The 21,135-nt window shown below is 25.6% G+C and overlaps 8 protein-coding genes across 8 annotated transcripts in view; 5 read left to right on the forward strand and 3 right to left on the reverse strand.

Annotated features, from left to right (window-relative positions):
- Positions 1–363: 363 nt before the first annotated feature.
- Phum_PHUM074950 (sulfatase-1, sulf-1, putative) lies at positions 364–5,244 on the forward strand (the record flags this gene model as incomplete). Its single annotated transcript, XM_002423568.1, has 16 exons — positions 364–461; positions 546–973; positions 1,052–1,373; positions 1,846–1,996; positions 2,092–2,267; positions 2,373–2,653; positions 2,742–2,858; positions 2,992–3,265; positions 3,383–3,566; positions 3,670–3,861; positions 3,933–4,149; positions 4,275–4,473; positions 4,551–4,735; positions 4,811–4,942; positions 5,016–5,159; positions 5,231–5,244. The coding sequence occupies 16 exons, from the start codon at positions 364–366 to the stop codon at positions 5,242–5,244; spliced, it is 3,114 nt and encodes a 1,037-aa protein (XP_002423613.1).
- A 267-nt stretch (positions 5,245–5,511) lies between these two features.
- Positions 5,512–7,322, reverse strand: Phum_PHUM074960 (ubiquitin carboxyl-terminal hydrolase, putative; the record flags this gene model as incomplete). The annotated part of the gene is made up of 2 exons (XM_002423569.1): positions 5,512–5,540; positions 5,918–7,322. The coding sequence occupies 2 exons, from the start codon at positions 7,320–7,322 to the stop codon at positions 5,512–5,514; spliced, it is 1,434 nt and encodes a 477-aa protein (XP_002423614.1).
- A 472-nt stretch (positions 7,323–7,794) lies between these two features.
- Positions 7,795–11,576, forward strand: Phum_PHUM074970 (retiin, putative; the record flags this gene model as incomplete). The annotated part of the gene is made up of 12 exons (XM_002423570.1): positions 7,795–7,893; positions 7,978–8,178; positions 8,250–8,470; positions 8,738–8,858; positions 8,939–9,081; positions 9,184–9,358; positions 9,442–9,651; positions 9,720–10,031; positions 10,104–10,452; positions 10,528–10,884; positions 11,005–11,347; positions 11,432–11,576. 12 exons carry the CDS (start codon positions 7,795–7,797, stop codon positions 11,574–11,576), a joined length of 2,676 nt encoding a protein of 891 aa, XP_002423615.1.
- Positions 11,577–12,219: 643 nt separating this feature from the next.
- Positions 12,220–14,272, forward strand: Phum_PHUM074980 (gh regulated tbc protein-1, putative; the record flags this gene model as incomplete). Its single annotated transcript, XM_002423571.1, has 9 exons — positions 12,220–12,238; positions 12,304–12,311; positions 12,388–12,416; positions 12,495–12,696; positions 12,778–13,011; positions 13,143–13,303; positions 13,677–13,785; positions 13,907–14,092; positions 14,183–14,272. 9 exons carry the CDS (start codon positions 12,220–12,222, stop codon positions 14,270–14,272), a joined length of 1,038 nt encoding a protein of 345 aa, XP_002423616.1.
- Positions 14,273–14,548: 276 nt separating this feature from the next.
- Phum_PHUM074990 (mitochondrial import inner membrane translocase subunit TIM14, putative) lies at positions 14,549–14,869 on the reverse strand (the record flags this gene model as incomplete). Its single annotated transcript, XM_002423572.1, has 2 exons — positions 14,549–14,656; positions 14,741–14,869. The coding sequence occupies 2 exons, from the start codon at positions 14,867–14,869 to the stop codon at positions 14,549–14,551; spliced, it is 237 nt and encodes a 78-aa protein (XP_002423617.1).
- A 388-nt stretch (positions 14,870–15,257) lies between these two features.
- Phum_PHUM075000 (uncharacterized protein) lies at positions 15,258–17,380 on the forward strand (the record flags this gene model as incomplete). The annotated part of the gene is made up of 5 exons (XM_002423573.1): positions 15,258–15,363; positions 15,680–15,847; positions 15,934–16,068; positions 16,890–17,116; positions 17,186–17,380. 5 exons carry the CDS (start codon positions 15,258–15,260, stop codon positions 17,378–17,380), a joined length of 831 nt encoding a protein of 276 aa, XP_002423618.1.
- A 175-nt stretch (positions 17,381–17,555) lies between these two features.
- Positions 17,556–18,236, reverse strand: Phum_PHUM075010 (uncharacterized protein; the record flags this gene model as incomplete). The annotated part of the gene is made up of 2 exons (XM_002423574.1): positions 17,556–17,762; positions 17,841–18,236. 2 exons carry the CDS (start codon positions 18,234–18,236, stop codon positions 17,556–17,558), a joined length of 603 nt encoding a protein of 200 aa, XP_002423619.1.
- Positions 18,237–20,265: 2,029 nt separating this feature from the next.
- Positions 20,266–21,135, forward strand: part of Phum_PHUM075020 (Dolichyl-diphosphooligosaccharide--protein glycosyltransferase subunit STT3A, putative) — a gene marked incomplete at both ends in the record, with an annotated part of 3,091 nt that continues 2,221 nt past the window's right edge. The window contains 3 exons of the mRNA XM_002423575.1: positions 20,266–20,362; positions 20,460–20,788; positions 20,975–21,102. Of these exons, the coding sequence (XP_002423620.1) occupies positions 20,266–20,362; positions 20,460–20,788; positions 20,975–21,102 (554 nt within the window). The remainder of the gene's footprint in view (positions 20,363–20,459; positions 20,789–20,974; positions 21,103–21,135) is intronic.

A 21,135-nucleotide genomic window follows, 5' to 3' on the forward strand; every position in this document is an offset into this window, starting at 1 on the left:
TTTCAAAAGATGAATTTTATGGGTAAAAATTTATTATTATTATTTTTAACCTTCAAAAATTTGTATTTGAAATATGAAATTCAAAAAAAAATATAATTTCCGGTGTGTTAAAATTATTTTTATATTTCCCCCCCCCCCCAATAAAAAACCAATATGGTGGCTTTTTATAAAAAAAAAAAAACTGGATTAAATTGAAAAATGCTTTATTATATTCATCGCTGTTTTTATTATTATTATTATTATTATTATAGGAAAAAAAATGAAAATAAAGGTGAATCGAATTTAAAACCGTTTTTAAAAGAGTTTGGAAATAACGAAAATGAAAAAGATTATATTGAAAAAAATTCAACGAGAGAGACTTTTATGGATAAAACTACATTTAAGGCATTGGAAAAAGATGAAATAATCAATTTAAGCAATACAAAAACTTTACTAAACAATTCAGAACAAGGTGTGAAAAGGTCAGGGTTGACATTTTCTTTCTTTTTTTTTTTTTTTTTAGAAAAGGAAATTTTTTTTTAACGGTTCATGATATTTTTTTGTAGAATCATTAATAATCACGAATCACAAAGGCATTCTTCAAACGTTGAAAATAACGAACATTATTTAGGATCATCTCGTCAACGTAAAATAAAAAAACATGGAATCAATAGTTTTATTAATTTTCCCACATTAAGAGAAAGAAAACCGAATATTATTCTTATATTGACCGATGATCAAGATGTCGAATTGGGTTCACTTAATTTCATGCCTAAAACTTTAAAACTTTTAAGAGATGGCGGTGCTGAATTTCGTCATGCTTACGTCACAACTCCAATGTGCTGCCCTTCGAGAAGTAGTTTACTTACTGGAATGTACGTTCATAATCACAACGTATTCACCAATAATGAAAATTGTTCGAGTATTAATTGGCAACAGACTCACGAAACAAGAACTTTTGCTACTTATTTATCAAATGCTGGTTACAGAACAGGTTAATTCAAAAAAAATAAAAAATTTTTTTTTCCAATTTATTTTTTATGCTTGATTGAAACTTACTTTTAAATTGAAGGTTACTTTGGAAAATATTTAAATAAATACAATGGAAGTTACATACCTCCGGGATGGCGTGAATGGGGAGGACTAATTATGAATTCTCGCTACTACAATTATTCAATTAATTTAAATGGGAAAAAAATCAAACATGGATTCGATTATTCTAAAGACTATTATCCGGATCTCATTGCCAATGATTCCATTGCGTTTCTTCGACAATCCAAACAGTATTTTTCTCGAAAACCCGTCATGCTCGTTGTTAGTTTTCCAGCTCCACACGGACCAGAAGATAGTGCTCCGCAGTATTCTAAAATGTTTTTCAATGTTACTACTCATCAGTAAGCATAAATAATTATATTTTCGTTTCGTGTTCAACAAACGTAAATTATACCTCAGGTTAATGCTTAATTTCTTTCTTCGGGCGAAAAAAATGAGCGAAAATTTGAAATTGTTTCCTTTGTTACTTTTTCATACGTTCGTTCACTTTTGGTGCCATGTTTTAATAAAATTTGAAATGTACTGAAATCGAATGAGTAATGAAAAGATTGTTTACAAAAAGATGTTTTTTTTTGGCGCGCGCGCGCGTGCGCACGCGTTCAATAATTTCTTTCAGTGCATTTTCTGAAATTACCTTTGATAAAGTAAAGTAAACGTATGGAAAAATAAAAAGGAAAAAGCGCGAATCTTTTACCCGCGAAGAAAAAAAGTTCTTAAATAAACATTAACATGTGTAAAAATGACCGAGTAAATTTCAAAAGTATTTTTATTACTTATACTACCGTTTACAGAAAACAAAAATAATTGTTGTAGCACTCCATCGTACGATTTTGCTCCAAATCTCGATAAACAATGGATTTTACGAGTGACAAATAAAATGCAAGACATTCATAAGCAATTTACGGATACATTAATGACCAAAAGACTTCAAACGCTACAGAGTGTTGACTCTGCTGTCGAAAGGGTAATTTAATATTGAAAATTCTAATAAGTAGTATAAAAATATTAAATGAAAGCTTATTTTATTGACAACAAAAAAATTGTTTTTTTTTTTTGTAGATTTATCAGGAATTGAAAAATATTGGAGAATTAGAAAACACGTACATATTATACACATCTGATCATGGATATCATTTAGGACAATTTGGTCTTGTCAAAGGAAAATCTTTTCCTTTCGAATTTGATATAAGAGTTCCATTTTTGGTTCGTGGACCAGGAGTAGAAGCTGGTTCCATGTGAGTTACATAAAAATTATGTCTTTTTTTCCTTTAACCGGTACTAAATTATTTAAATTGAGCGTGTGCCAGGTCATTAAGGTGACAAGTTTTTTTTTTTTACAGAGTCGATGACATTGTACTCAACATAGATTTAGCTCCAACTTTTCTTGATTTAGCCGGGGTAGAACCGCCACCTGAAATGGATGGCAGATCGATTACGAGACTTTTCAATTATAAAACAAACAAAAGGCGAAAGATAAAATGGCCTGATACTTTTTTAATTGAAAGTTCTGGTAGAAGAGAAATCCCGGATCCGTTCGGTTTGAAAAAATCAAAAAATCAATTATCAAAAAAAATGTATATTGAATCCGATTCGCAAGAAGATATTTCTAAAGATTTTTCGAGTAATTTTGTTAAGAAATTCAATCACGTGTTCAATAACATTTTTTTTTAAATCAAAAATACAGGTAATTTTTTTTTTTTTTTTTTTAGAAATTGACAAGGAGAGTTTGGAATCAACCGCTGAGGAAACATCCGAAGAAGAAAATTTTTCATTTTCATCCAAGCTACATAACAATTCTAAAGGATCAACAATTGTTTCAACAACAAGTAAAGACCAGCATTTTATATTAATATGAATTTCTAAAATCTTACTTCCATCATTTTATATAAGAGCTTCGATGATTTAAATAAAATATAATAATAATAATAATAATAATTTTTTTTAACCTTTTACTAATAGGTACAGATTCACAAAAGGATAATAAAATTCCTAAAATGACTTTAACAAACGATCAGTTATTACCCAAATTTGATCGCCTTGCATTGGAATGTCAAAATTCAAAATTTCAAAATCCTTGTCAAATGGGACAAAAATGGTATTGCGTGATTGAAGATGGAAGATGGAGAAAATTCAAATGTAAATTTCAAAAAAAATGCGCTTGTTTTACATCCAACGGATTCGGCATTAAACAAATGCAAAATAACAAATTTGAAAATCAGAGAGAAGCTACCATGTGAGACAAATAAAGTTTTAACGATTTTTTAACTGTACAAAAAAACTTCAAAATGCAACTTATTTTATTTTATTTTAGTAAAAATAATCGGAAAACAATGTTCAATTCCGATTTTAGAGTGAAAAGATCAATTGATATTATAGATTCATGGGATCAAATAATCAATAATGATTTTAGTTGGCCTGTTTTACACAGATTAGTAAATCGTAGCAACAAAGTAATGAAAAAGAAAAGAAGCATTCAAAAAGAACATATATCGGATATACTCGACGATTTGGAATTGGAATTGTATGAAGCTGAGGTAACCGACATTATTGTTGTATTTTATTGTTTGACTGATAAATCTTATCAAATTTTTTTTTAACATTATAACATAAAATATAATATTAATAATTTATTTTCAGGAAACTAAACATAGCATAAACGCCACGTATATTTTCGGTCAGGAACAAAACGTGTCCAAATGTTTGGTGACGTCACAGGGAAAAGTAAATTGTAGCAGTTTGTTATATAAGGATTTTAATATTTGGAAGAAAAGCAGAGACGAAATAGAAGCTAAAATTAAAAATTTAAAAACGGAATTGGAAACTCTTAAAGTAAGAAAATTAAATAAAACATTTCAATATGGATTATCACTTATAATCAATTGTTTGTTTTTATCAATTAGGAAATTAGAAAGCATTTGCGTAAAAAACGTCCTGAATATAATTCAACAACAGTTCAACCTTTTACACTGGATACCACGTCAACGGATGAAAGCCATAATAATAATAATAATAATAATAATTTTGTAACGGAAGTAACTTCAGAATCGTATAAGTTTGTGGAAACCATATTGAATACCACGACAACATCTTCAACAAAAGATTTTAAAGAAATAGTGGGTATGCATTACTCGTATTTTAATGAATTTCATGTGAACGCATGGGTGTGCGTGTGCGTGGGTGCGTGCGTGCGTGCGTGCGTACGAATAATGTTTTTATTTATTTTTTGACCTCCTCCTCCTCAGCGACGACTCCTAAAAATGATGATGAAAATATTTCAACAAGTTCAACGACTTTATCTTCGAAAAAACCTTCGAATGAAGTCGTCACGATAAACAATGAAAATAATGATAATAATTCAAAAAAGAAAATAAACACGGGAGATTCTGCCGTTAATCGTGTCAAAGATATTTGCATTTGTCCACCGGATAATCATCAATTACAGTAAGTTAATTCTTATTTAAAAAAAAAAAAAAGGAAAAAAAAAAGTTCTGGATTTAATTTAAATATTACTTTTTAAGATCGAAGAAAAATTCTGGAAATGATTTGGAAAAACAAAATAAAAGAAAATTAAAAGAAGAAAGATTGAGAAAAAAACAGAGGAAATTAAGAAAGAAAGCAAGATTGGAAAAAGAATGTTTATCGGAAAGAATGAATTGTTTTATACACGATAATGATCATTGGAAAACTCCGCCATTTTGGACAGGTGGTCTTAAAACATTTTTAAGGTTTAATAAAACAAAGAGAAAAGATACTAATAATGATAATGATTCTGTTTCAGAGGGATCATTTTGTTTCTGTATGAATGCAAATAATAATACTTATTCTTGTTTAAGAACTATAAATAGCACTCATAATTTTTTATATTGCGAATTTACGACTGGTTTCAAAAGTTTTTATAATTTAAGAATCGGTAAGGATTTCACATTTATCTTATCACAATACATATATTTCTGTATTTTATTTTTTTGTTTTTTTAATTGAAGATCCCTTTGAGCAAACAAATCGTATCTCGACTCTTTCAACTGACGAATCCAGATTTTTAACGGATCAACTTGCCGAAATGAAAGCTTGTAAAGGTTCCAGAGAATGCGCAAGTGGAAATATAAGGGAAAATGTTTACCCCCATCGTCGACACAATAATAATAATAATAATAATAATAATCATCACCATCATCATCATAATTTTTTTCAACGGGAGCAAATGTCGCCTAATGCGCCTTATTCGCAATTACATCCGGTTATCGAAAAGACAATGGAATTTTAATAAATAATATTAATAGTTACGTGATATTTGTTTATTATTAATAATTAGTATTAAATTTAGAAACAATAAATAGTATCTATTACATACAATTACAAATATGTAAATAATAAATAAAAATTCAGCTTTATAAAATTCTGTTTATTTGATCCCAATGAGTTCCTATAGGCGGGGGCGGGAATTTCTTTTTTTTTTTTTTTTCGAAAAGAAGAAAAAAGTTAAATACGAAGCAGTAAACCTCTTTTATCTATTTTTTATTAAATGCTTTATGTTTATGGATTTTTTTTTTTTTTTGAGGAAAAAATAAAAAAGAAAAATATAGAAATATTATAATTTTTATTTTTATTTTTTATTTATACATTCTTAAAAATATATAATTAAATTATTAAAATACAATAAAATTTGTTTAAAAGTGTAACTGATTGATTGAATACATAAATTAATATAAAAAATTAAACTATTATTTACTGATAAAAATAAAAATAAAAATAAAAAAATTATTTATCTATTTTTTTGTTTTTTTTGTTTTTTTTTTTTGTATTGATTAAATAAGTCAAATTAAATAAAATTAAATTTATTCATATTCTAAAATTTTTTTATGATAAAATAATTGATATCCTTCACTAGTTAAAACATCATTTAAATTTGCCCTCGTTATTAAATGATCATCACATTTAAACCAATGATTTTTTTGTTGTCTCACAAATGCTGTATAATGTCCAGCATCTAAAGAACCAACATGATTTATCACAGCAAACAAAGAGTACATGTATGCACTAGGATTATTTAAATTTCCATTTCCACCTAGATTTCTTTGATGCGACATAAAAGGAGTCATATCTAAATGTTCAGGAAAAGATATAAAAGTTGATATTTTTTTATGGAGTCTAGTAGAATGTTCAAACCTTTTAAGATGAAAACTTGCAACAACAGGTAGTTTTTTCATTGTGAGTTGCTTGGTTGATTCTTGATAGTTTTTACAATTATTGCATTTTATTTTGGCTGTAGATCCCAAATGCTCAGCTCTTGTAAATCTTTCCAAACAATCAACTAGGGATTTCGGTTCAGATCCAGATAGACCAACAGACTGACCTAAATCTAATGATATATCCCAAAATGGATCGATAGTGGTTGAAACATTATTACAAGACTGGCAAACAACATCACTTTGCAAGCCTCCTGTGAATATTTGATCAATTATACAACTGCATTTTGCTGGATTGGAACTTTTTTGAGTTGCTTCGCAATGCCTATGTAAAACATCTAAAGTGGCAATGAAAAATTCATGAGCATCCTGTTGTTCATATCCTGCCAAGTGCCTCGCTTGATTCCAAATTAAATGCAACAGTTTATGTAAAGTTAACGGATTTTTCTTTCCAGAATAAAACTCTTGATACAGTCGAGATAATTCACATACTAAGCAGTTACCAGGTTGATCAGCCAGTTGACACACATGATGATCTGCTAAAAAATAATTTCTCAAAAGAGGTGTATGCATTAGAGCTTGAACTATACAGTTCATGAAACAAGTATTTCCTAAATTGATTAAACCTCTTAAACCTATCGTTGTATTTTCTAATATTCTTTTTCTCTTAGGATTTTTTATCATAAGATCTCTTTCTGCCATACTTGGCTCCCAAGATCGATAGATGGAGGGCATTTCCAGAGATTTGAGCCAATTTTGATTAATTGTAGCAGTCAGTTTTAATACAATGGAAGAGTAAATGTAATCTCCGCATTCAAAGCAAAAAATATGCCCGTGATTTACATCTAAAGCCAGTAGGTGGCTTTCATTTTTTGCATGGTCTTGGATGTGGCCCGTATCGTAACATCCGAAAAATATACAACTAAGACAAACGTGCAATCGTGGAGAGTGTTCATTACAAACGGAGCATAAGCAGAAAATGGCTTTTTGTATATTTAACTTTTTCGAAGAAGGCTTTACAAAATAAGTATAAATTGATTTGAAAGTCGATAATCCATTTTTCTTAATGTACAGTCCAAAGTGATTACAGCCATTATCGTTCATTTCAAAGCTGAAACAACGTTTTTTTTTCCGATTAAGTTCCCTTTAAAATTTTCGGAACATTTTGGAAAATGTTATCTGTTAAAAAAACTAACTTCTGTCAAAATTTTTAACAGGTTCGAAATATTTGAGGAAACTAACGTGGCTCTAGAATATTTTGTCTTTTACCTTTGTAGGTTCATGTGAAGTGATCTCGGGGTAAATTATCGTTAATAATAATTCTTACTAATATTAAAACTACAGTTATTAAAAACTAATTTAAAAAAAAATTTTCATATTAAAATTGATTATGCAAATTTATACATATTTTAATATGAATCCATTTAAAGTTTTAAATGCTTTTGAGTTGCTCAATTTTACATGAAGTGCTAAAACATGATTTGAAATTTGACCGTTAAGTAAATACGATTTTTATGTATAATGCTTTAAACTATTCCAATAATTTTTTTTTTTTTAATACTCTAATAATAAGAAAATGGTAGGAATAGGTTTGAACAAGGGTAAAGTTTTCTCGGATTTTGACTGTTTCAAAAACGAAGAATGGTTACATCGCAGAAAACTCAGAATTGAACAGGTACAGCCAAAATAAATTACTAATTCATTTAAAAATTTATTTAGATAACGAGATAAACCTTAAATTTATTACTAACTCGCTCAGGTTCGAAAACAAAGCAAAAACATTGCTAGGGTATTAAGACAGAAGGTTGAAAATGAGGGAAAAATACAATCTAAAGAATTGGAAAAAATTGAAGATATCAAATTTAAATGCTGGAAAGCAGAAAAATTAGATGAGATGGAAAGAAAATTAAGATATGCTTTAGAGGAATTCGGTTTGGGGCATAAACTTTCTGAGCTAGAAGTAAGTTAGATATGTTAATTAATCATCATTAGAACCTCTAATTTTTTTTGTTAAAAAAAAATTTTTTGTAGCCTTGCCCAGAAGAAATCATCAAAGTTGAAAGTAATATCAATTACTGGAAAGCTCAGGAAAGGGGTAAACTTGCCAATTTAGAACAAAATAATAAGATTAAAGCTCAAAACTGGGAAAAAAATTTTTATATTGAAACAAAAAAAAGAACAAGAAAATTTGAGGATTTGAGATCTGCTCTTGTTTGCTCCGTTTCTAACAAAAAGCATTTATTACAACAGAGGTATAATTATCAAATTTATTTGTTATATTACTTCATTGACATTTATTATTTGTTTATTACATAATTTCATATTTATTTTTTTTGTAACTGATGAACAAATTTTGATTTTATTTATTGTTCTCAAAAATTTAACAATTACAGTAATTATATGTGATAAGATTTTTTTTGATTGGGTACATTTATTGAATCAAATTATGAAACACACTATTGTCAATGCATAGACTATACAATCAATTGTATTGATTTTTTTCGTGAAATTTATTTCAGTAATATTCCTGAAATACCTTCTGCCTTCGACATTAAAAGGAAAACAGAGAAGCATGTAACTATTGTGAAAAAAAAAATTAGACCAGCTCACCCAAGTTCATCAAAAGTAATCATTAAAAAGGTTTGTAAAAATAGAATTTAGCAAAATGGTTATAAGCAATATAAGATATATTTATTACGAATGCATATTTTTTATTTTAGGTAAACTCGAAAAAAAAAAAGAAACAAAATTTAAAAAATGTAAATGTTTCTCATCAGGATAAAAATAACAAAAACCTTCCTGAAAAGAATTCTTCAAGAGCCTCAGTGGAAACCATATGGATTAACTTAAACGATGTGCATGAGTAAAATATATTTTAAGCTTATTAATTGCTTCGAGATTCTTATTTAAAGATTTTTTTTCAATTTCATTAGTTGATAAAAAAATATATATTTTTCACTTTCAGCTCTTCTCAAACTTGTAGTAAGAATTTAAAAAAAGGTAGCACATCAAATGAAAATTTTGTTTTACCCAGCAAAACTAATTCAGAAGTTGAATTTTACAATTATCATTCAAGGTACCCTGGGAAATTATACAGAGAAGTACCTAACTTGATTGAAAAAATTGAAAAAGAACCTGAAGTAATTTAAATTCAATTTGCTAATTATACTAACTTAATCATCTTGAATTCTCATTAATTTCGAGTTAAAATTTTTTTTTTCAGATTGAACAAAATAGTATAATAGAAATTACAACTGGTGTAGAAAAATCAGAATTGGAAAAAAGACAAAAAGCAATGATTGCTTCTGAAAAAAGGGGAAACGAGGCATTTAAAAAAGAAAAAACTCAACGAAGTTATAATAACTTAATTTTAAAACTTGATGAATTAAGTAAAAAAGAAAAGTTGATAAAGGCTGAAAGTCAAATTTTGAATGTGAGTTGTTTTTAATATTTTAAAACTTTTTGGTTGTTATTAAAATTTTTTTTTTTGTTTGTTTTTAGACTTCCATGTATATGAACGATGATAGATTATTTGAAAAAGCAAAAATTAAACAGCGTATCATGAATTCTAAATTCGAAGGAATTTTTTACGGGGAAAAATTTAAAAGTTTAAAAATGGATTCGAAAAAAACAAAAAGTGAATCTTTCTCTGAGGTTTTAGAAAACAACAGGGACCTCGTTGGTGACAATGCACCATTTCCCGCAATTTCTCCTAATGATTTAAGAAAGGAAACTAAACATTTTGTTTCGGAAAATTCGCAATCAAATACAACAGAAGAAAGAACATATGAGGGTTCATTTAAAACGACGCTCGTATTTTCAAAACAAAATAAAAAAAAAAAATTAAAAAATAAATTATTAATTGATGTTGATAATATTCTTAAGAAAGGTAGAGAGTTGAGAGAATCCATCAGTCACAATATGGTGCAATCTTCTAAAACAAATTCCAATAGCAATGATAGTGATAATAAATATTACGGAAAAAAAAATTTCAATTGTGTTCAGTCTGACTTGTCAAATAATATCAATCGTTTAATTGCTAAGAAAAGCGTTTGCCATCGTGAATCGCAAACGGAAAATTTTCAGGATGCATCAACAGAAGACAAAACACAAGTTGAAAGTGAAATTTCTTGTCAAAGAAGTGATTCATCATCTTACAGCATGTCAACATCTTATAAAAGTCCTCCTAGCGAAATACATTGTAATACTTTTCATCATTTATTACATTGCTTAGGTATTAATGTTTCCTTGTTACTTTTAATCTAAATTTTATTTTGTGTTCACATATACATTTTAAATTTATTTTTAGAAAATTCTAAAGAAAATTTCCGCTCAAGAGGCTCAAATAAATGTTTAAAAGAGAAAAATGAAGGTTTGAAAAATCTTCCACGGAATATTTCATCATCATCACAAAAAGAGAATATTAAACCTTTTTCCAAATGTGATTCTAATCCTACATTAAAATATTACATATCAAAGTTGCTGAATATGAGTCGAGAGCACGTGGCGAGTTTAAATATATCGTCTGATAATCATTCGGTATCCAACGGAACAAGTTTAGATATTCAACAAGTTACGAGGGGGGAGAAAGAGCCGGAAAAATCACCGGAAATAAATAAATTTGTAAAACCTGAAAGCACGAATTCCGAATCGGATATTGACGAAGGTATTTTCTATTTTAAAACCAAATTTTGGATCATCGGCAATCATCATAATTTTACTTTTTTTTCGCGTACCTATTTTGTACATAATTACCTAATAGAAATCCAATTTATGTTTTAATCAGGTTGTACCTTTGTTTATTTGGGTTTCTCCGTTATAAAAATTTATAAAGCAAAAGAGGTACTTAAAATTAAAAACATGGCGTTTCCATTTTTTTTAGATGAAAGTTTTCAAGCATTAAAAATTGAAGAAAATAATGAAAATTTTATTGACTCGTCTAATAATTGTATGAAAGGAAGAAAAAAATTTGATTTCGAAGGAAAAACTGAAAAATGTACGGAAAAAATAAAAGAATTATCAAATTTATTAAATCAATTGCGACAAGATAAAAAATCATTTTTTCAAAACACCATAATTAACTTTAAAAATATTGACGACAGTAATGGAATAGATAAATATGAAAATAGGTATTAAAAAAAAATTTTTTTCTTATATTAAATGTGCATACATAAAATTTTATGTAAAGCAATATTATTTATTGATTTTTTTAGATTTGACACGTCACAATTTTCTGAAAATTCATCATTATTATCTGTTCCTTTTACTGATTTTTCTTCTTCAGAATTATATCCGGACGTAATGGATGAATTAATAAAAAGAGACATACTTAGTTCACCATTTAAATGGTCTAATTAAAAATATTCAAAAGAATCATCAAAATTGTACAAAAATGTTATCAATCATTATCAGGGTAACTTAGATTTCCATGTGAAATTTGTTTTTTTGCAAATAAATATGAATCGAACTCCATCGTTTAATATAAAATATTAACAATCAATAATTATTAACTATATCAATCAATTTTTTTTATTTATTATATTCTAATTTAAGTTAATTCAATTATTTATTGTTTTTTTTGAATATTTGAATGAAATTAAAAAATGTATTATTATTGTTATAAATATAATTTTTAAATATTAATATTATTTTTTTTTGTCATCAGTTAAATTTGTGAATTATAATCTCATTTCGACCTAAAGTTTCTAATTCATTGTAAAGAATTTTATTTAGTCAGAAAACAAAAAGGAAATTTATTAAAAATATAAAACTTGTTTATAAATATATATTTCTTTATTTGGTGTGCAATCTAATAAGGGGAAAATATATTAATTGCGAATAAAAGTTCTTATGTAATTTTAATTTAGTTTTAAAAGTCGTTCTACTAAAAGGCTGTGACTAAATCAAATATTTAGTTTCATAGATTTTTTTTTTTTTTTTTATTTTATCATTGAATTAAATTTAGAAAATAATATTAAATTACAGCAGTTATGTTGTTGTTATGAATAAAAGAAATACTAGTAAAACGTTTTTAAGGTAATTTTTAATAATAATAATTTAAATTTTTGTTTTTTTTTTTTATTAGTGGTAACTGTTTTTTTTTTTTTTTATGACTATAGTAATTTATCTTCAATTGTTTAGAAATTTGTTTTTTTTTTTAAATTTGGAGGGAAATGGATTATTACCATTAATCCTACAGTAATTTATTAGTAATTAAAACTAATTAAAAATTATGAAAAAAAATAAATAAATTAAAAGAAAAAATTAATTTTTCAGTAACACGGATGAATATGGCTTTGAAAGACCTGAAGATTTTAATTATCAAGTTTACGAAGAGTTCATGTCTTCCTACTTAAAAATATTAGCACACCGATCAAAAAAATGGTCTAAATTATTAAATCCTAATTACGTTTTTAAAAAAAATGCAAAATTAAAAAGGTATATTAGGAAAGGCATTCCGGCCGAGCACAGAGGATTTGTGAGTAATTTTAAAAAACATCTCTATTAGTAAAATAAAGTAGCCTTGTTGCTGTAATAAATTAATAATAAATATTTTTAGGTCTGGTTTATGATTAGTGGTGCTCACAATTTAAAAAAAAACATGTCTGATGACTTTTACTATAGTTTATTGAAGCAAGATCTGAATACTGAGATAGTAGATGCTATTAAACTTGATCTTCATAGAACATTTCCCAATAATATTTTTTTTAAAAGACCAGAGTTTTGTCAAACTCAATTATTTAACATATTAGTAGCATATGCACATCACAATCCGAAAATTGGCTATTGTCAGGTTTGTCAATTTTATGTAAACATAACGATTATTCAATTAAATATTGAATGCCTAGTTTTATATCAATTTTATTTTAAATAAAAGACATTGATATGCCTAATTAAATTACAATAAAAGAAATTTATTTATAGGGTTTAAATTATGTAGCAGGGTTATTGCTTTTAGTCACCAAGAATGAAGAAACAACATTTTGGCTTTTAAAAACTCTAATAGAACAAACTTTAGAAGATTATTATTCACCTACAATGCAGGGTCTTCTTATTGATGTAGAAGTATTATCAGAAATAATTAAGTAATATAAACATAATTAAATTATAATTTATTTACTATAAAATAATTATTAAGTATCACAAATAACCCCTATTTGCACTAAAACTTTTTTTTTATCATCATCAACTTGTTTAATGTTGTACTCATTTTTTCTTTCAACTTCTTTTACGAAGAAACTTTACTGGTTCGACTTTTATATTATTTAGCAAAACTTTCGAGTTAGTAGAATTTTCTATATTGATGCATGTCACTAACCTAAAAAATAAAACCTTTTGAGAAACTTGTTTAAGAAAATAGAGGAGAACTTTTATATGTTCAAAAGTTATTTTTTACCTTGCAGAATAGGTGTGATTTTATGCAAAATTTATCTGTAAGAATTTTTTATATATTTTTAGAATGAAAGAGCCAGAAGTGCATCAACATATAACAAATCTGGGTTTACCATGGTTAATTATTTGTTCAAAATGGTTTATATGTTTGTTTGTTGAAATATTACCCATAGAGGTGAGTTATTCAAAAATGATTCCAAAATATAATTTTTGGGTTTATCAGTAGTCATTATTTATTGACAAAAAAAAAATTAAAAAGGTTTTTTAAAGTAATAATGTGCTGAATGTAATTTTAGACTGTGCTTCGCATATGGGACTGTTTATTTTACGAAGGTTCTAAAATATTTTTTCGTGTTGGAATAGCATTAATTAAATTAAACAGAAAACAATTAATCGAAAGTAAAGATTTTGCCGAAGCAGCTAATACTTTTAAAAGTATTACCAATAGCAAAATGGTTACAAATTGCCATTTTTTTATGAATGTAAGATATTTTTTGATATTTAAAATTAAATTATTAGTATTTTATTTTTGTTTTTTGTTTTTAAACTAAAAAAAATTTGTAAATTTTCAGAGTGTATTTAAGGTTTCAGGATCACTGTCAAATTCTACTCTTCATAAGTTAAGAAGAAAAATAAGAATTGAAAAGTTTGGGTCAAAATAACACAAGCACAATATTCAATAAACCTGTATTCAGTCTTATTTTCCTTATTCATATGTGAATAATTTATTTTAAGACTATATTATTATTAAATAAAGATTTTTCAAGTTATGTTTAATGTTAAATTTAGTTGTTTTAAAAAATTTAATGAAACCTTTTTTTTGTGTCCTATAAAAAAGATAAATTATTCGGAAGGAAAGGTTTTTATTTAAAAAATGAAAACAGTCTTATAAAGCTTTTAGTTTTACCTAAGTTATACAACTACTTTATATCACATTGCTACTTATTATTTTCGATGAAATCTTTGGCTTCATTTATTTTAGCTGCCAAATATGGTGAGCCTCCTTTGTCGGGATGATTTAATAGCATAATTCTTTTGTGAGCTTCCTGTGGAAACAATTTCATAAGGTTAATAAAATATCAAATCACTAATTTCAACAAATTTTAATTTTAAAAAAATTTTCTTCTCACCTTAATTTTAAGTTTATTAGCTGAGGGTGAAATTCCCAATATTAGGCAGGCTTCTCTTTTAGTCATTTGAGGCTCAAAACCACCTTTGTAATACTTATTATTCACATCCATTGTTGGAAATGATTTCATAGCTTCATTTATTTTTGTTTTTAAATTTGGTATTTTTCTAAAGACATACCTTCCTGTAAAGCCAACAGCAGCTAAACATAATCCAACAGCAACTGCTCCTCCGGTCTGTATAGTACATGATATATTACTATGTAGCACTTGACAGTTTTAATTATTCATAAAAAATTATTCATTTATTTATTTTTTTTTAATTTTCGAAAATAAGGTAAGTACTCACCATTTTAAAAAATTTAAAATAAAAAGAATAATATATTATGACAAAAGTTATTCATATTGGAATATCCAATTTTGAAAAAAAAAGCGTGGCAGTAGACCATGTTGTTCATGATAAATTTTGTTATGCTTTAATATTCCCACATAAAAACATACTAATTTCTCAGTTTATTTCATGTCTACCGAGGAAAAACTACATGAATTGAAAAAAGAACACAAGTATGATAGACAACAGTATTTAAAACAGTTAGTTACCGAATTTCAGGTTTCCAAACATAAAGGTACTTTTTACAATTGAAAGTTTATCGTTTACTACAAGCAATCTTACAAAAATTATATGAAGAAATCATACACATTAAGCCTTTTTTCGGAGTGTTTAAATATACCTTTTTATCATTATTTAAGAATTTTTTTAATTATTCTCATTGTGTAAAACAATAAAATTTAATTAGTATTATTTATAAGAAGGTATATTACGACCAAAAAATTTATTTGTACAGAATGCTTTTTTTTTAATTTATGTAATGTAGTTATTTTTTAAAAGATACAAAAATTAAGATAATAAAAGTTAAAAAAAAAAAATTTTAATGATTTTAGATGTCAAAGAGCAAATTTTGAGTAACTTAGTTAATTTTGCTTACGACCCATGGAATTATGATTTATTTCGTTCATTAAAAATTTTAGATTTATTTATAAATAATCTTACAGATACAGATGATATTATTGTTAAGCTTTCAGCAGCAGGCTTATGTAACTTATGTATTGGTAAATATTATTATTATTACAATGAAATTCACTAAAAATTAATTAAAGTATCATCTCTATCATTATAATTTTTTTTCTTTTTACAGATCCTTTAAATAAAGATTTTATTGTTAAACATGGATTGACAGATTTGAAAAAACTTTTAAACAATAAACATGATGAAATTATAATTTCTGTAATAAGTATTCTAATGTACATTATTACACCTTCTTCCAAAACAGGTATTTTTTTTTTAAGTATTGTTTTATTACATTCTGAACATTTATAATTATCAATTATTAATATTTAATTACACTTATGATGAATAGTAAAAGGTTTGACACAAAATAAGCATGCCAATGTTGTAACGATAAAGAAATTATTAGAACATATTTTAACTGAAATACAATAAAATGCTAATGAAAGTATTAGTATCTGAAAAAGAATTTGATACTAGAATAAATAGCAACAATAATCCTACATAAATTTTTCTTTTAATTTTTTTCCTTTCTTTATTATCATTCGTTAAAAATTACCTCAAAATTTATATATTTTATTCGTCCATTTTTTCTTCATTACACATTCCATTTTATTGCTTTTTTTTTCTCTATTTTTCTATTTTTTGTTTTACTATACATCTAATCAAATCATATTTATTCCTTTCTATTAACTAATAATTTTTATTTCAGTTAATTTTAAAATGCTTTTTGTAATGAGAACTTGAGCAACCTGAAGTGTAAATTAATTACATTTTACTTTAACTCATAATTTTAATATTTTATTTTTTAAACAAACAGGAATTTTTTTTTTTTTTTTTTAGAAATAACAAATGTAGATGTTCTGAAGTCTATGGTCGACTTATCCAAAAGCAAAAACGTTAGAGTTAAAAATTTGGCCACAATTTTTCTTACCGACTTCTGTTCTGAAGATCAAATAAATAAAATTGTTCAAGAATTAAAATAGTTTTTTTTTTTTTTTATATTTTACATATTGTTGAAATAGTCATAAAAAATGTTTAAAATGTTTTGGATGCAAACTAGAAACATGTCTTTAAAAATTGGAGACAAAGTTTCTGTTAGAAGAAAAATTACATCAGATGATGTTAAATTGTATGCCGATTTAACTAAAGATCATAATCCAATTCATTTAGATCCGGAACAAGGTATTGTTCATGGAGCTTTTCTAAATGGATTGGTATCTGGTATTATAGGTACTATTTTACCAGGAAATGGGACAGTTGTTGTTCAGCAAAATCTAAGATTTCCCAAGCCTTGTTATGTCGGTGATGAAGTAAGTTTTAAATATAAGGTATTCTACAGTCAAAGCCTGCAGATATAAAAGTAATAAATTCAATTTCAGGTTATTATAAGTGTTATAGTCAAAAGTATCAGGAAAATTATAGAAGTAGAATTTTTTGTTATTAATGGACAAAAAAAAAATGAACAAGTTGTTTTAGAGGGAAGTGCGAAATTGTTAATACCTTTCCAACAGGAGTCTTTAAAACTTGGAAAAGGAAATGTTTTTCATCCGAATAATTATTTGAAAGGTTATTGACAACATAAACGATCTGAGGTTCATATGTGAAACGATTAAAAACAATCATTAATTAAAAAATTTTAATAATAAATATTTATACATATAAATTTTTTTTTATTATATTTTGTATACAATCTTGTAAATAAATAAATAATTTAAAAAAAATAAATAAATAAGTAAAATCACATTTTGTCTAATTTGCTTGATTTAAATTCATCAAACCTGTTGGACATTTATACTGAAGACCGTCCTTACAGCAATATTCACGTCCTGCTGACAAATTACTATTTACCCAAGCATCGTTACAATTTTTAACAAACAAATAAGCTCTCTCTTTAAAGCAATCTCTATCTATACTGCCACAAATCATTGGCCCACTGTTTGGAAGGTGTCGAACAATCTATTTACAATAAATCTTATTATATATCTTAAATTTAATAATTTTTTATATGTTCTTAAAAATGTTTATTTAACTTACAGATTCCAAGCATTTATTAATGCATTGTTTTTCACCCAACGGTCCGCATGCCATGGTATCAGAAAGTTCTTGAAGTAAAACCGCGTTACCACTCGGAGGTTGAGGACTTCCTTTCTTAAATTGTCCGCTTAAAAACACTCCACAGGTACATGGTAATTTTTCTTTACTCTTCGGAGGTTCGTTTCCCTGTTGGTATTGATAATTAGAATTTGATTGTTGCTGATTCGGTATCAAACCCGAGAGCGATTGAAAATTTTTAGACAAAGCTGATAAATTAGGTAAAGGTAATAAAGTGGGTAGCGCCATATTTTGAAGAGCTTTCATGTTGTTGTCAATTTGACCATTTGAGAAAGCTAATGTTGCGGTGAAAAACAATATAAACCCGAAAAAATCCATGATTGTACCTGAAATTAAATTAAATTTACTTTTTTTTTTCAATATTATTTAAACTAATTATTATTCAATCAATTAATTGATATTAAATTTAAAAAAAAAAAAAAAAAAATTACTTAAACTTCCGTTCATTTTTAATTTCATTTATAAAAACAATTTTTGAATTTTTTTTCAAATAAATTTATTTGTTGCGAATGAATTAAATTAAAAAAATTTAAATTAATTAATTTAATTAGAAGAAAAAAAAAATTATAATTTTTTTTTTTAAAATTAAATATTAGTACTTACTCGTATGAAATTCTTCTTTGATATGTCAGAAATATTTGATTTTTTTTTGCCTTTTCAATAATCTCCTATATAATGCAAAACTAACCTAATAATCTAATTAATCTGATGAATAAGCTAAAAAATTATTTTAAGTACGCAAAAAAATTATTTTTTGTTTTGATTTTTTTTTCAATAATAATAATAACAATTTTTATTCATAATATAAATTATAATAAATAAATTATAGTTTCCTTATTATGCATTTCAAATAAAAAATAATAACACAAACCTAAAATTATTATTTTTCATATTTTTTTTTTTGCCTCTAAAAATAATAAATTTATTTCTCATACAAAAAAGTTAAAAATTTAAACTCTGTCCATTAAATTAAGTTCAATTAAATATCTTCCATAAAAAAAATTTTTTAAATATTTAATATCATCATTATTATTAATTTTTAGAATTTATTTTTATTATTTATAAAAAGTATCAAAAACAAGCAAAAAATTCAAAGGTGTCCAATTATAATTATTTTTTTTTTTTTAAAGTCAAAGCAAATTTTTTTTTTAAAACGTAAACAATAAATTATGTATTTTTATTTATATGAATAAATATTAAATTTACAAGAAAGAGTATTATTAATTTGTTTTTTTTTTCCAATACTTATTTCCTTACTTTTTTTACAATTAAATTGCAAAAAAATTCACACCTTTTTTCTTTTATTGGAAATCAAATAACAAAAGTAAAATAAATTATTTATTTTAGAAATATGAAAAAAAATGTGGGAAGAATTTCCAGATTTGGTTTTAGTAGAAGAATTCCATTTGATTTTTTTTAAATTATATTTTTCTTGTAATTCAAATATTGGCTTCAATTACTAAAATACATTTTACTAATTTTATTAGGCCTTAATATGAGTATCATTAATTTTTAAATGAATTCTTTAATGCTTTGGTATGCTTTAATATATTTTACAAAATTTGTCTGGAAAAACTTGAGCAATGCAATGAGAGTGTAAAAGAGATATTCTGATAAATTAAAATTATATTAAAATGATTGAGAAAATTTCAAATTAGTTTTTATAAATAGTTTTAGATTAATTTAGAGTCGTTTAAAGTCGTGTCATTAGATTATTAATGGAAAAGCGAGGAGTTGTCGGAACTCTGCCAATGGGGATCCTAAGATTTTTTTAAAGCCGGTTAAACAATTGTTTTTTTTTTTTTTTTGTTTTTTGATTTATACGTGTATATCTCTTTTTAAAAAAAACTGAGCATCAAAAATTTATTCAAAATTAAGTTACAGTTTCAACAAATATGTTATTTATAATTAACTTTATACAGATATTAATCACCGGTAATTCGTTATAAGAATTACTAAACACGTTTACATTTTTCCTTTTGACTTTTTATTTTTAGATTACATATATTTTTTTCGTTATAATTTACTCTTTATTTACTTGCTTTAAAGGTTAGTTGTATTGACTATTTGGATAGTTACATTTAAATTTTTAATTTAAAAGTGTATTTGGTTTTTAAATATTATTATTTCCTTTTGAAATGCATTTCATGTCTAATCTTATCTTTTAAGATAGTTTATTATTGAAAAATTTATTTTAAAATGAGAATTATTTCCCTCTAGTTTTATTTTATTTATTATTAGTTAGCATAAGAAGTTTAATGTTAAAAGTTAAATCTTACAATTTTTTTTAATTATGAAAAACTTATTTGTATTTACTTATAATTATTATAGCACTTGAAACTGCATAATGACTGCACAAACACAATTTAATGGACTGTACATGTCCATTGAAAAAAAAGAAACTCTATTAAAAATGACAATCTTGGCAGTTTCAGCTGTACTATGTAAGTATATTTAAATGTGTTGCTTAGAATTCAATCAATCACTTATTTAAAAATGTATCTTAATTCCTAATATTTGTCTTCTTGTAATATATTCTAGCTTTTGCTACAAGACTGTTTTCAGTTTTAAGATTTGAGAGCGTTATCCATGAATTTGATCCATATTTTAATTATCGTACTACAAAATTCCTTGCTGAAGAAGGTTTCTATAAATTTCACAACTGGTTTGATGATAGAGCTTGGTATCCTCTAGGAAGAATTATAGGAGGCACCATATATCCTGGTCTCATGGTTACTTCTGCATCACTTTATCATTTACTGTCATTTTTCAACATAACAATTGATATCAGAAATGTCTGTGTTTTTCTGGCTCCATTTTTTTCAAGTTTAACCACAATTGTTACTTATTTGCTTACCAAAGAATTAAAGGTAAGTTGTTTTATTTATAGCATTTTTCAAGAGTGTATTCAATAATACAAAAATCACATGAAAAAAATTTGGTTTTTCCATTGATTCAGAACTAAATGCTAAATGATAAACATTTACTAGTTTATTAAAAAAATTAAAATTCATTATTTATGAATTTATGATGTTAAATGTATGAATACTTTACAGGACACATCTTCTGGATTAGTTGCTTCAGCTATGATTTCCATTGTTCCTGGTTACATTTCACGTTCTGTTGCTGGTTCATACGATAATGAAGGGATTGCCATATTTTGTATGCTTCTTACATATTACATGTGGATTAAAGCAGTGAAAACTGGCTCTATATT

The sequence above is a fragment of the Pediculus humanus genome, genomic scaffold (assembly GCF_000006295.1).
Source record: "Pediculus humanus corporis 1103172107426 genomic scaffold, whole genome shotgun sequence".
Taxonomy (NCBI): Eukaryota; Metazoa; Arthropoda; class Insecta; order Psocodea; family Pediculidae; genus Pediculus; species Pediculus humanus.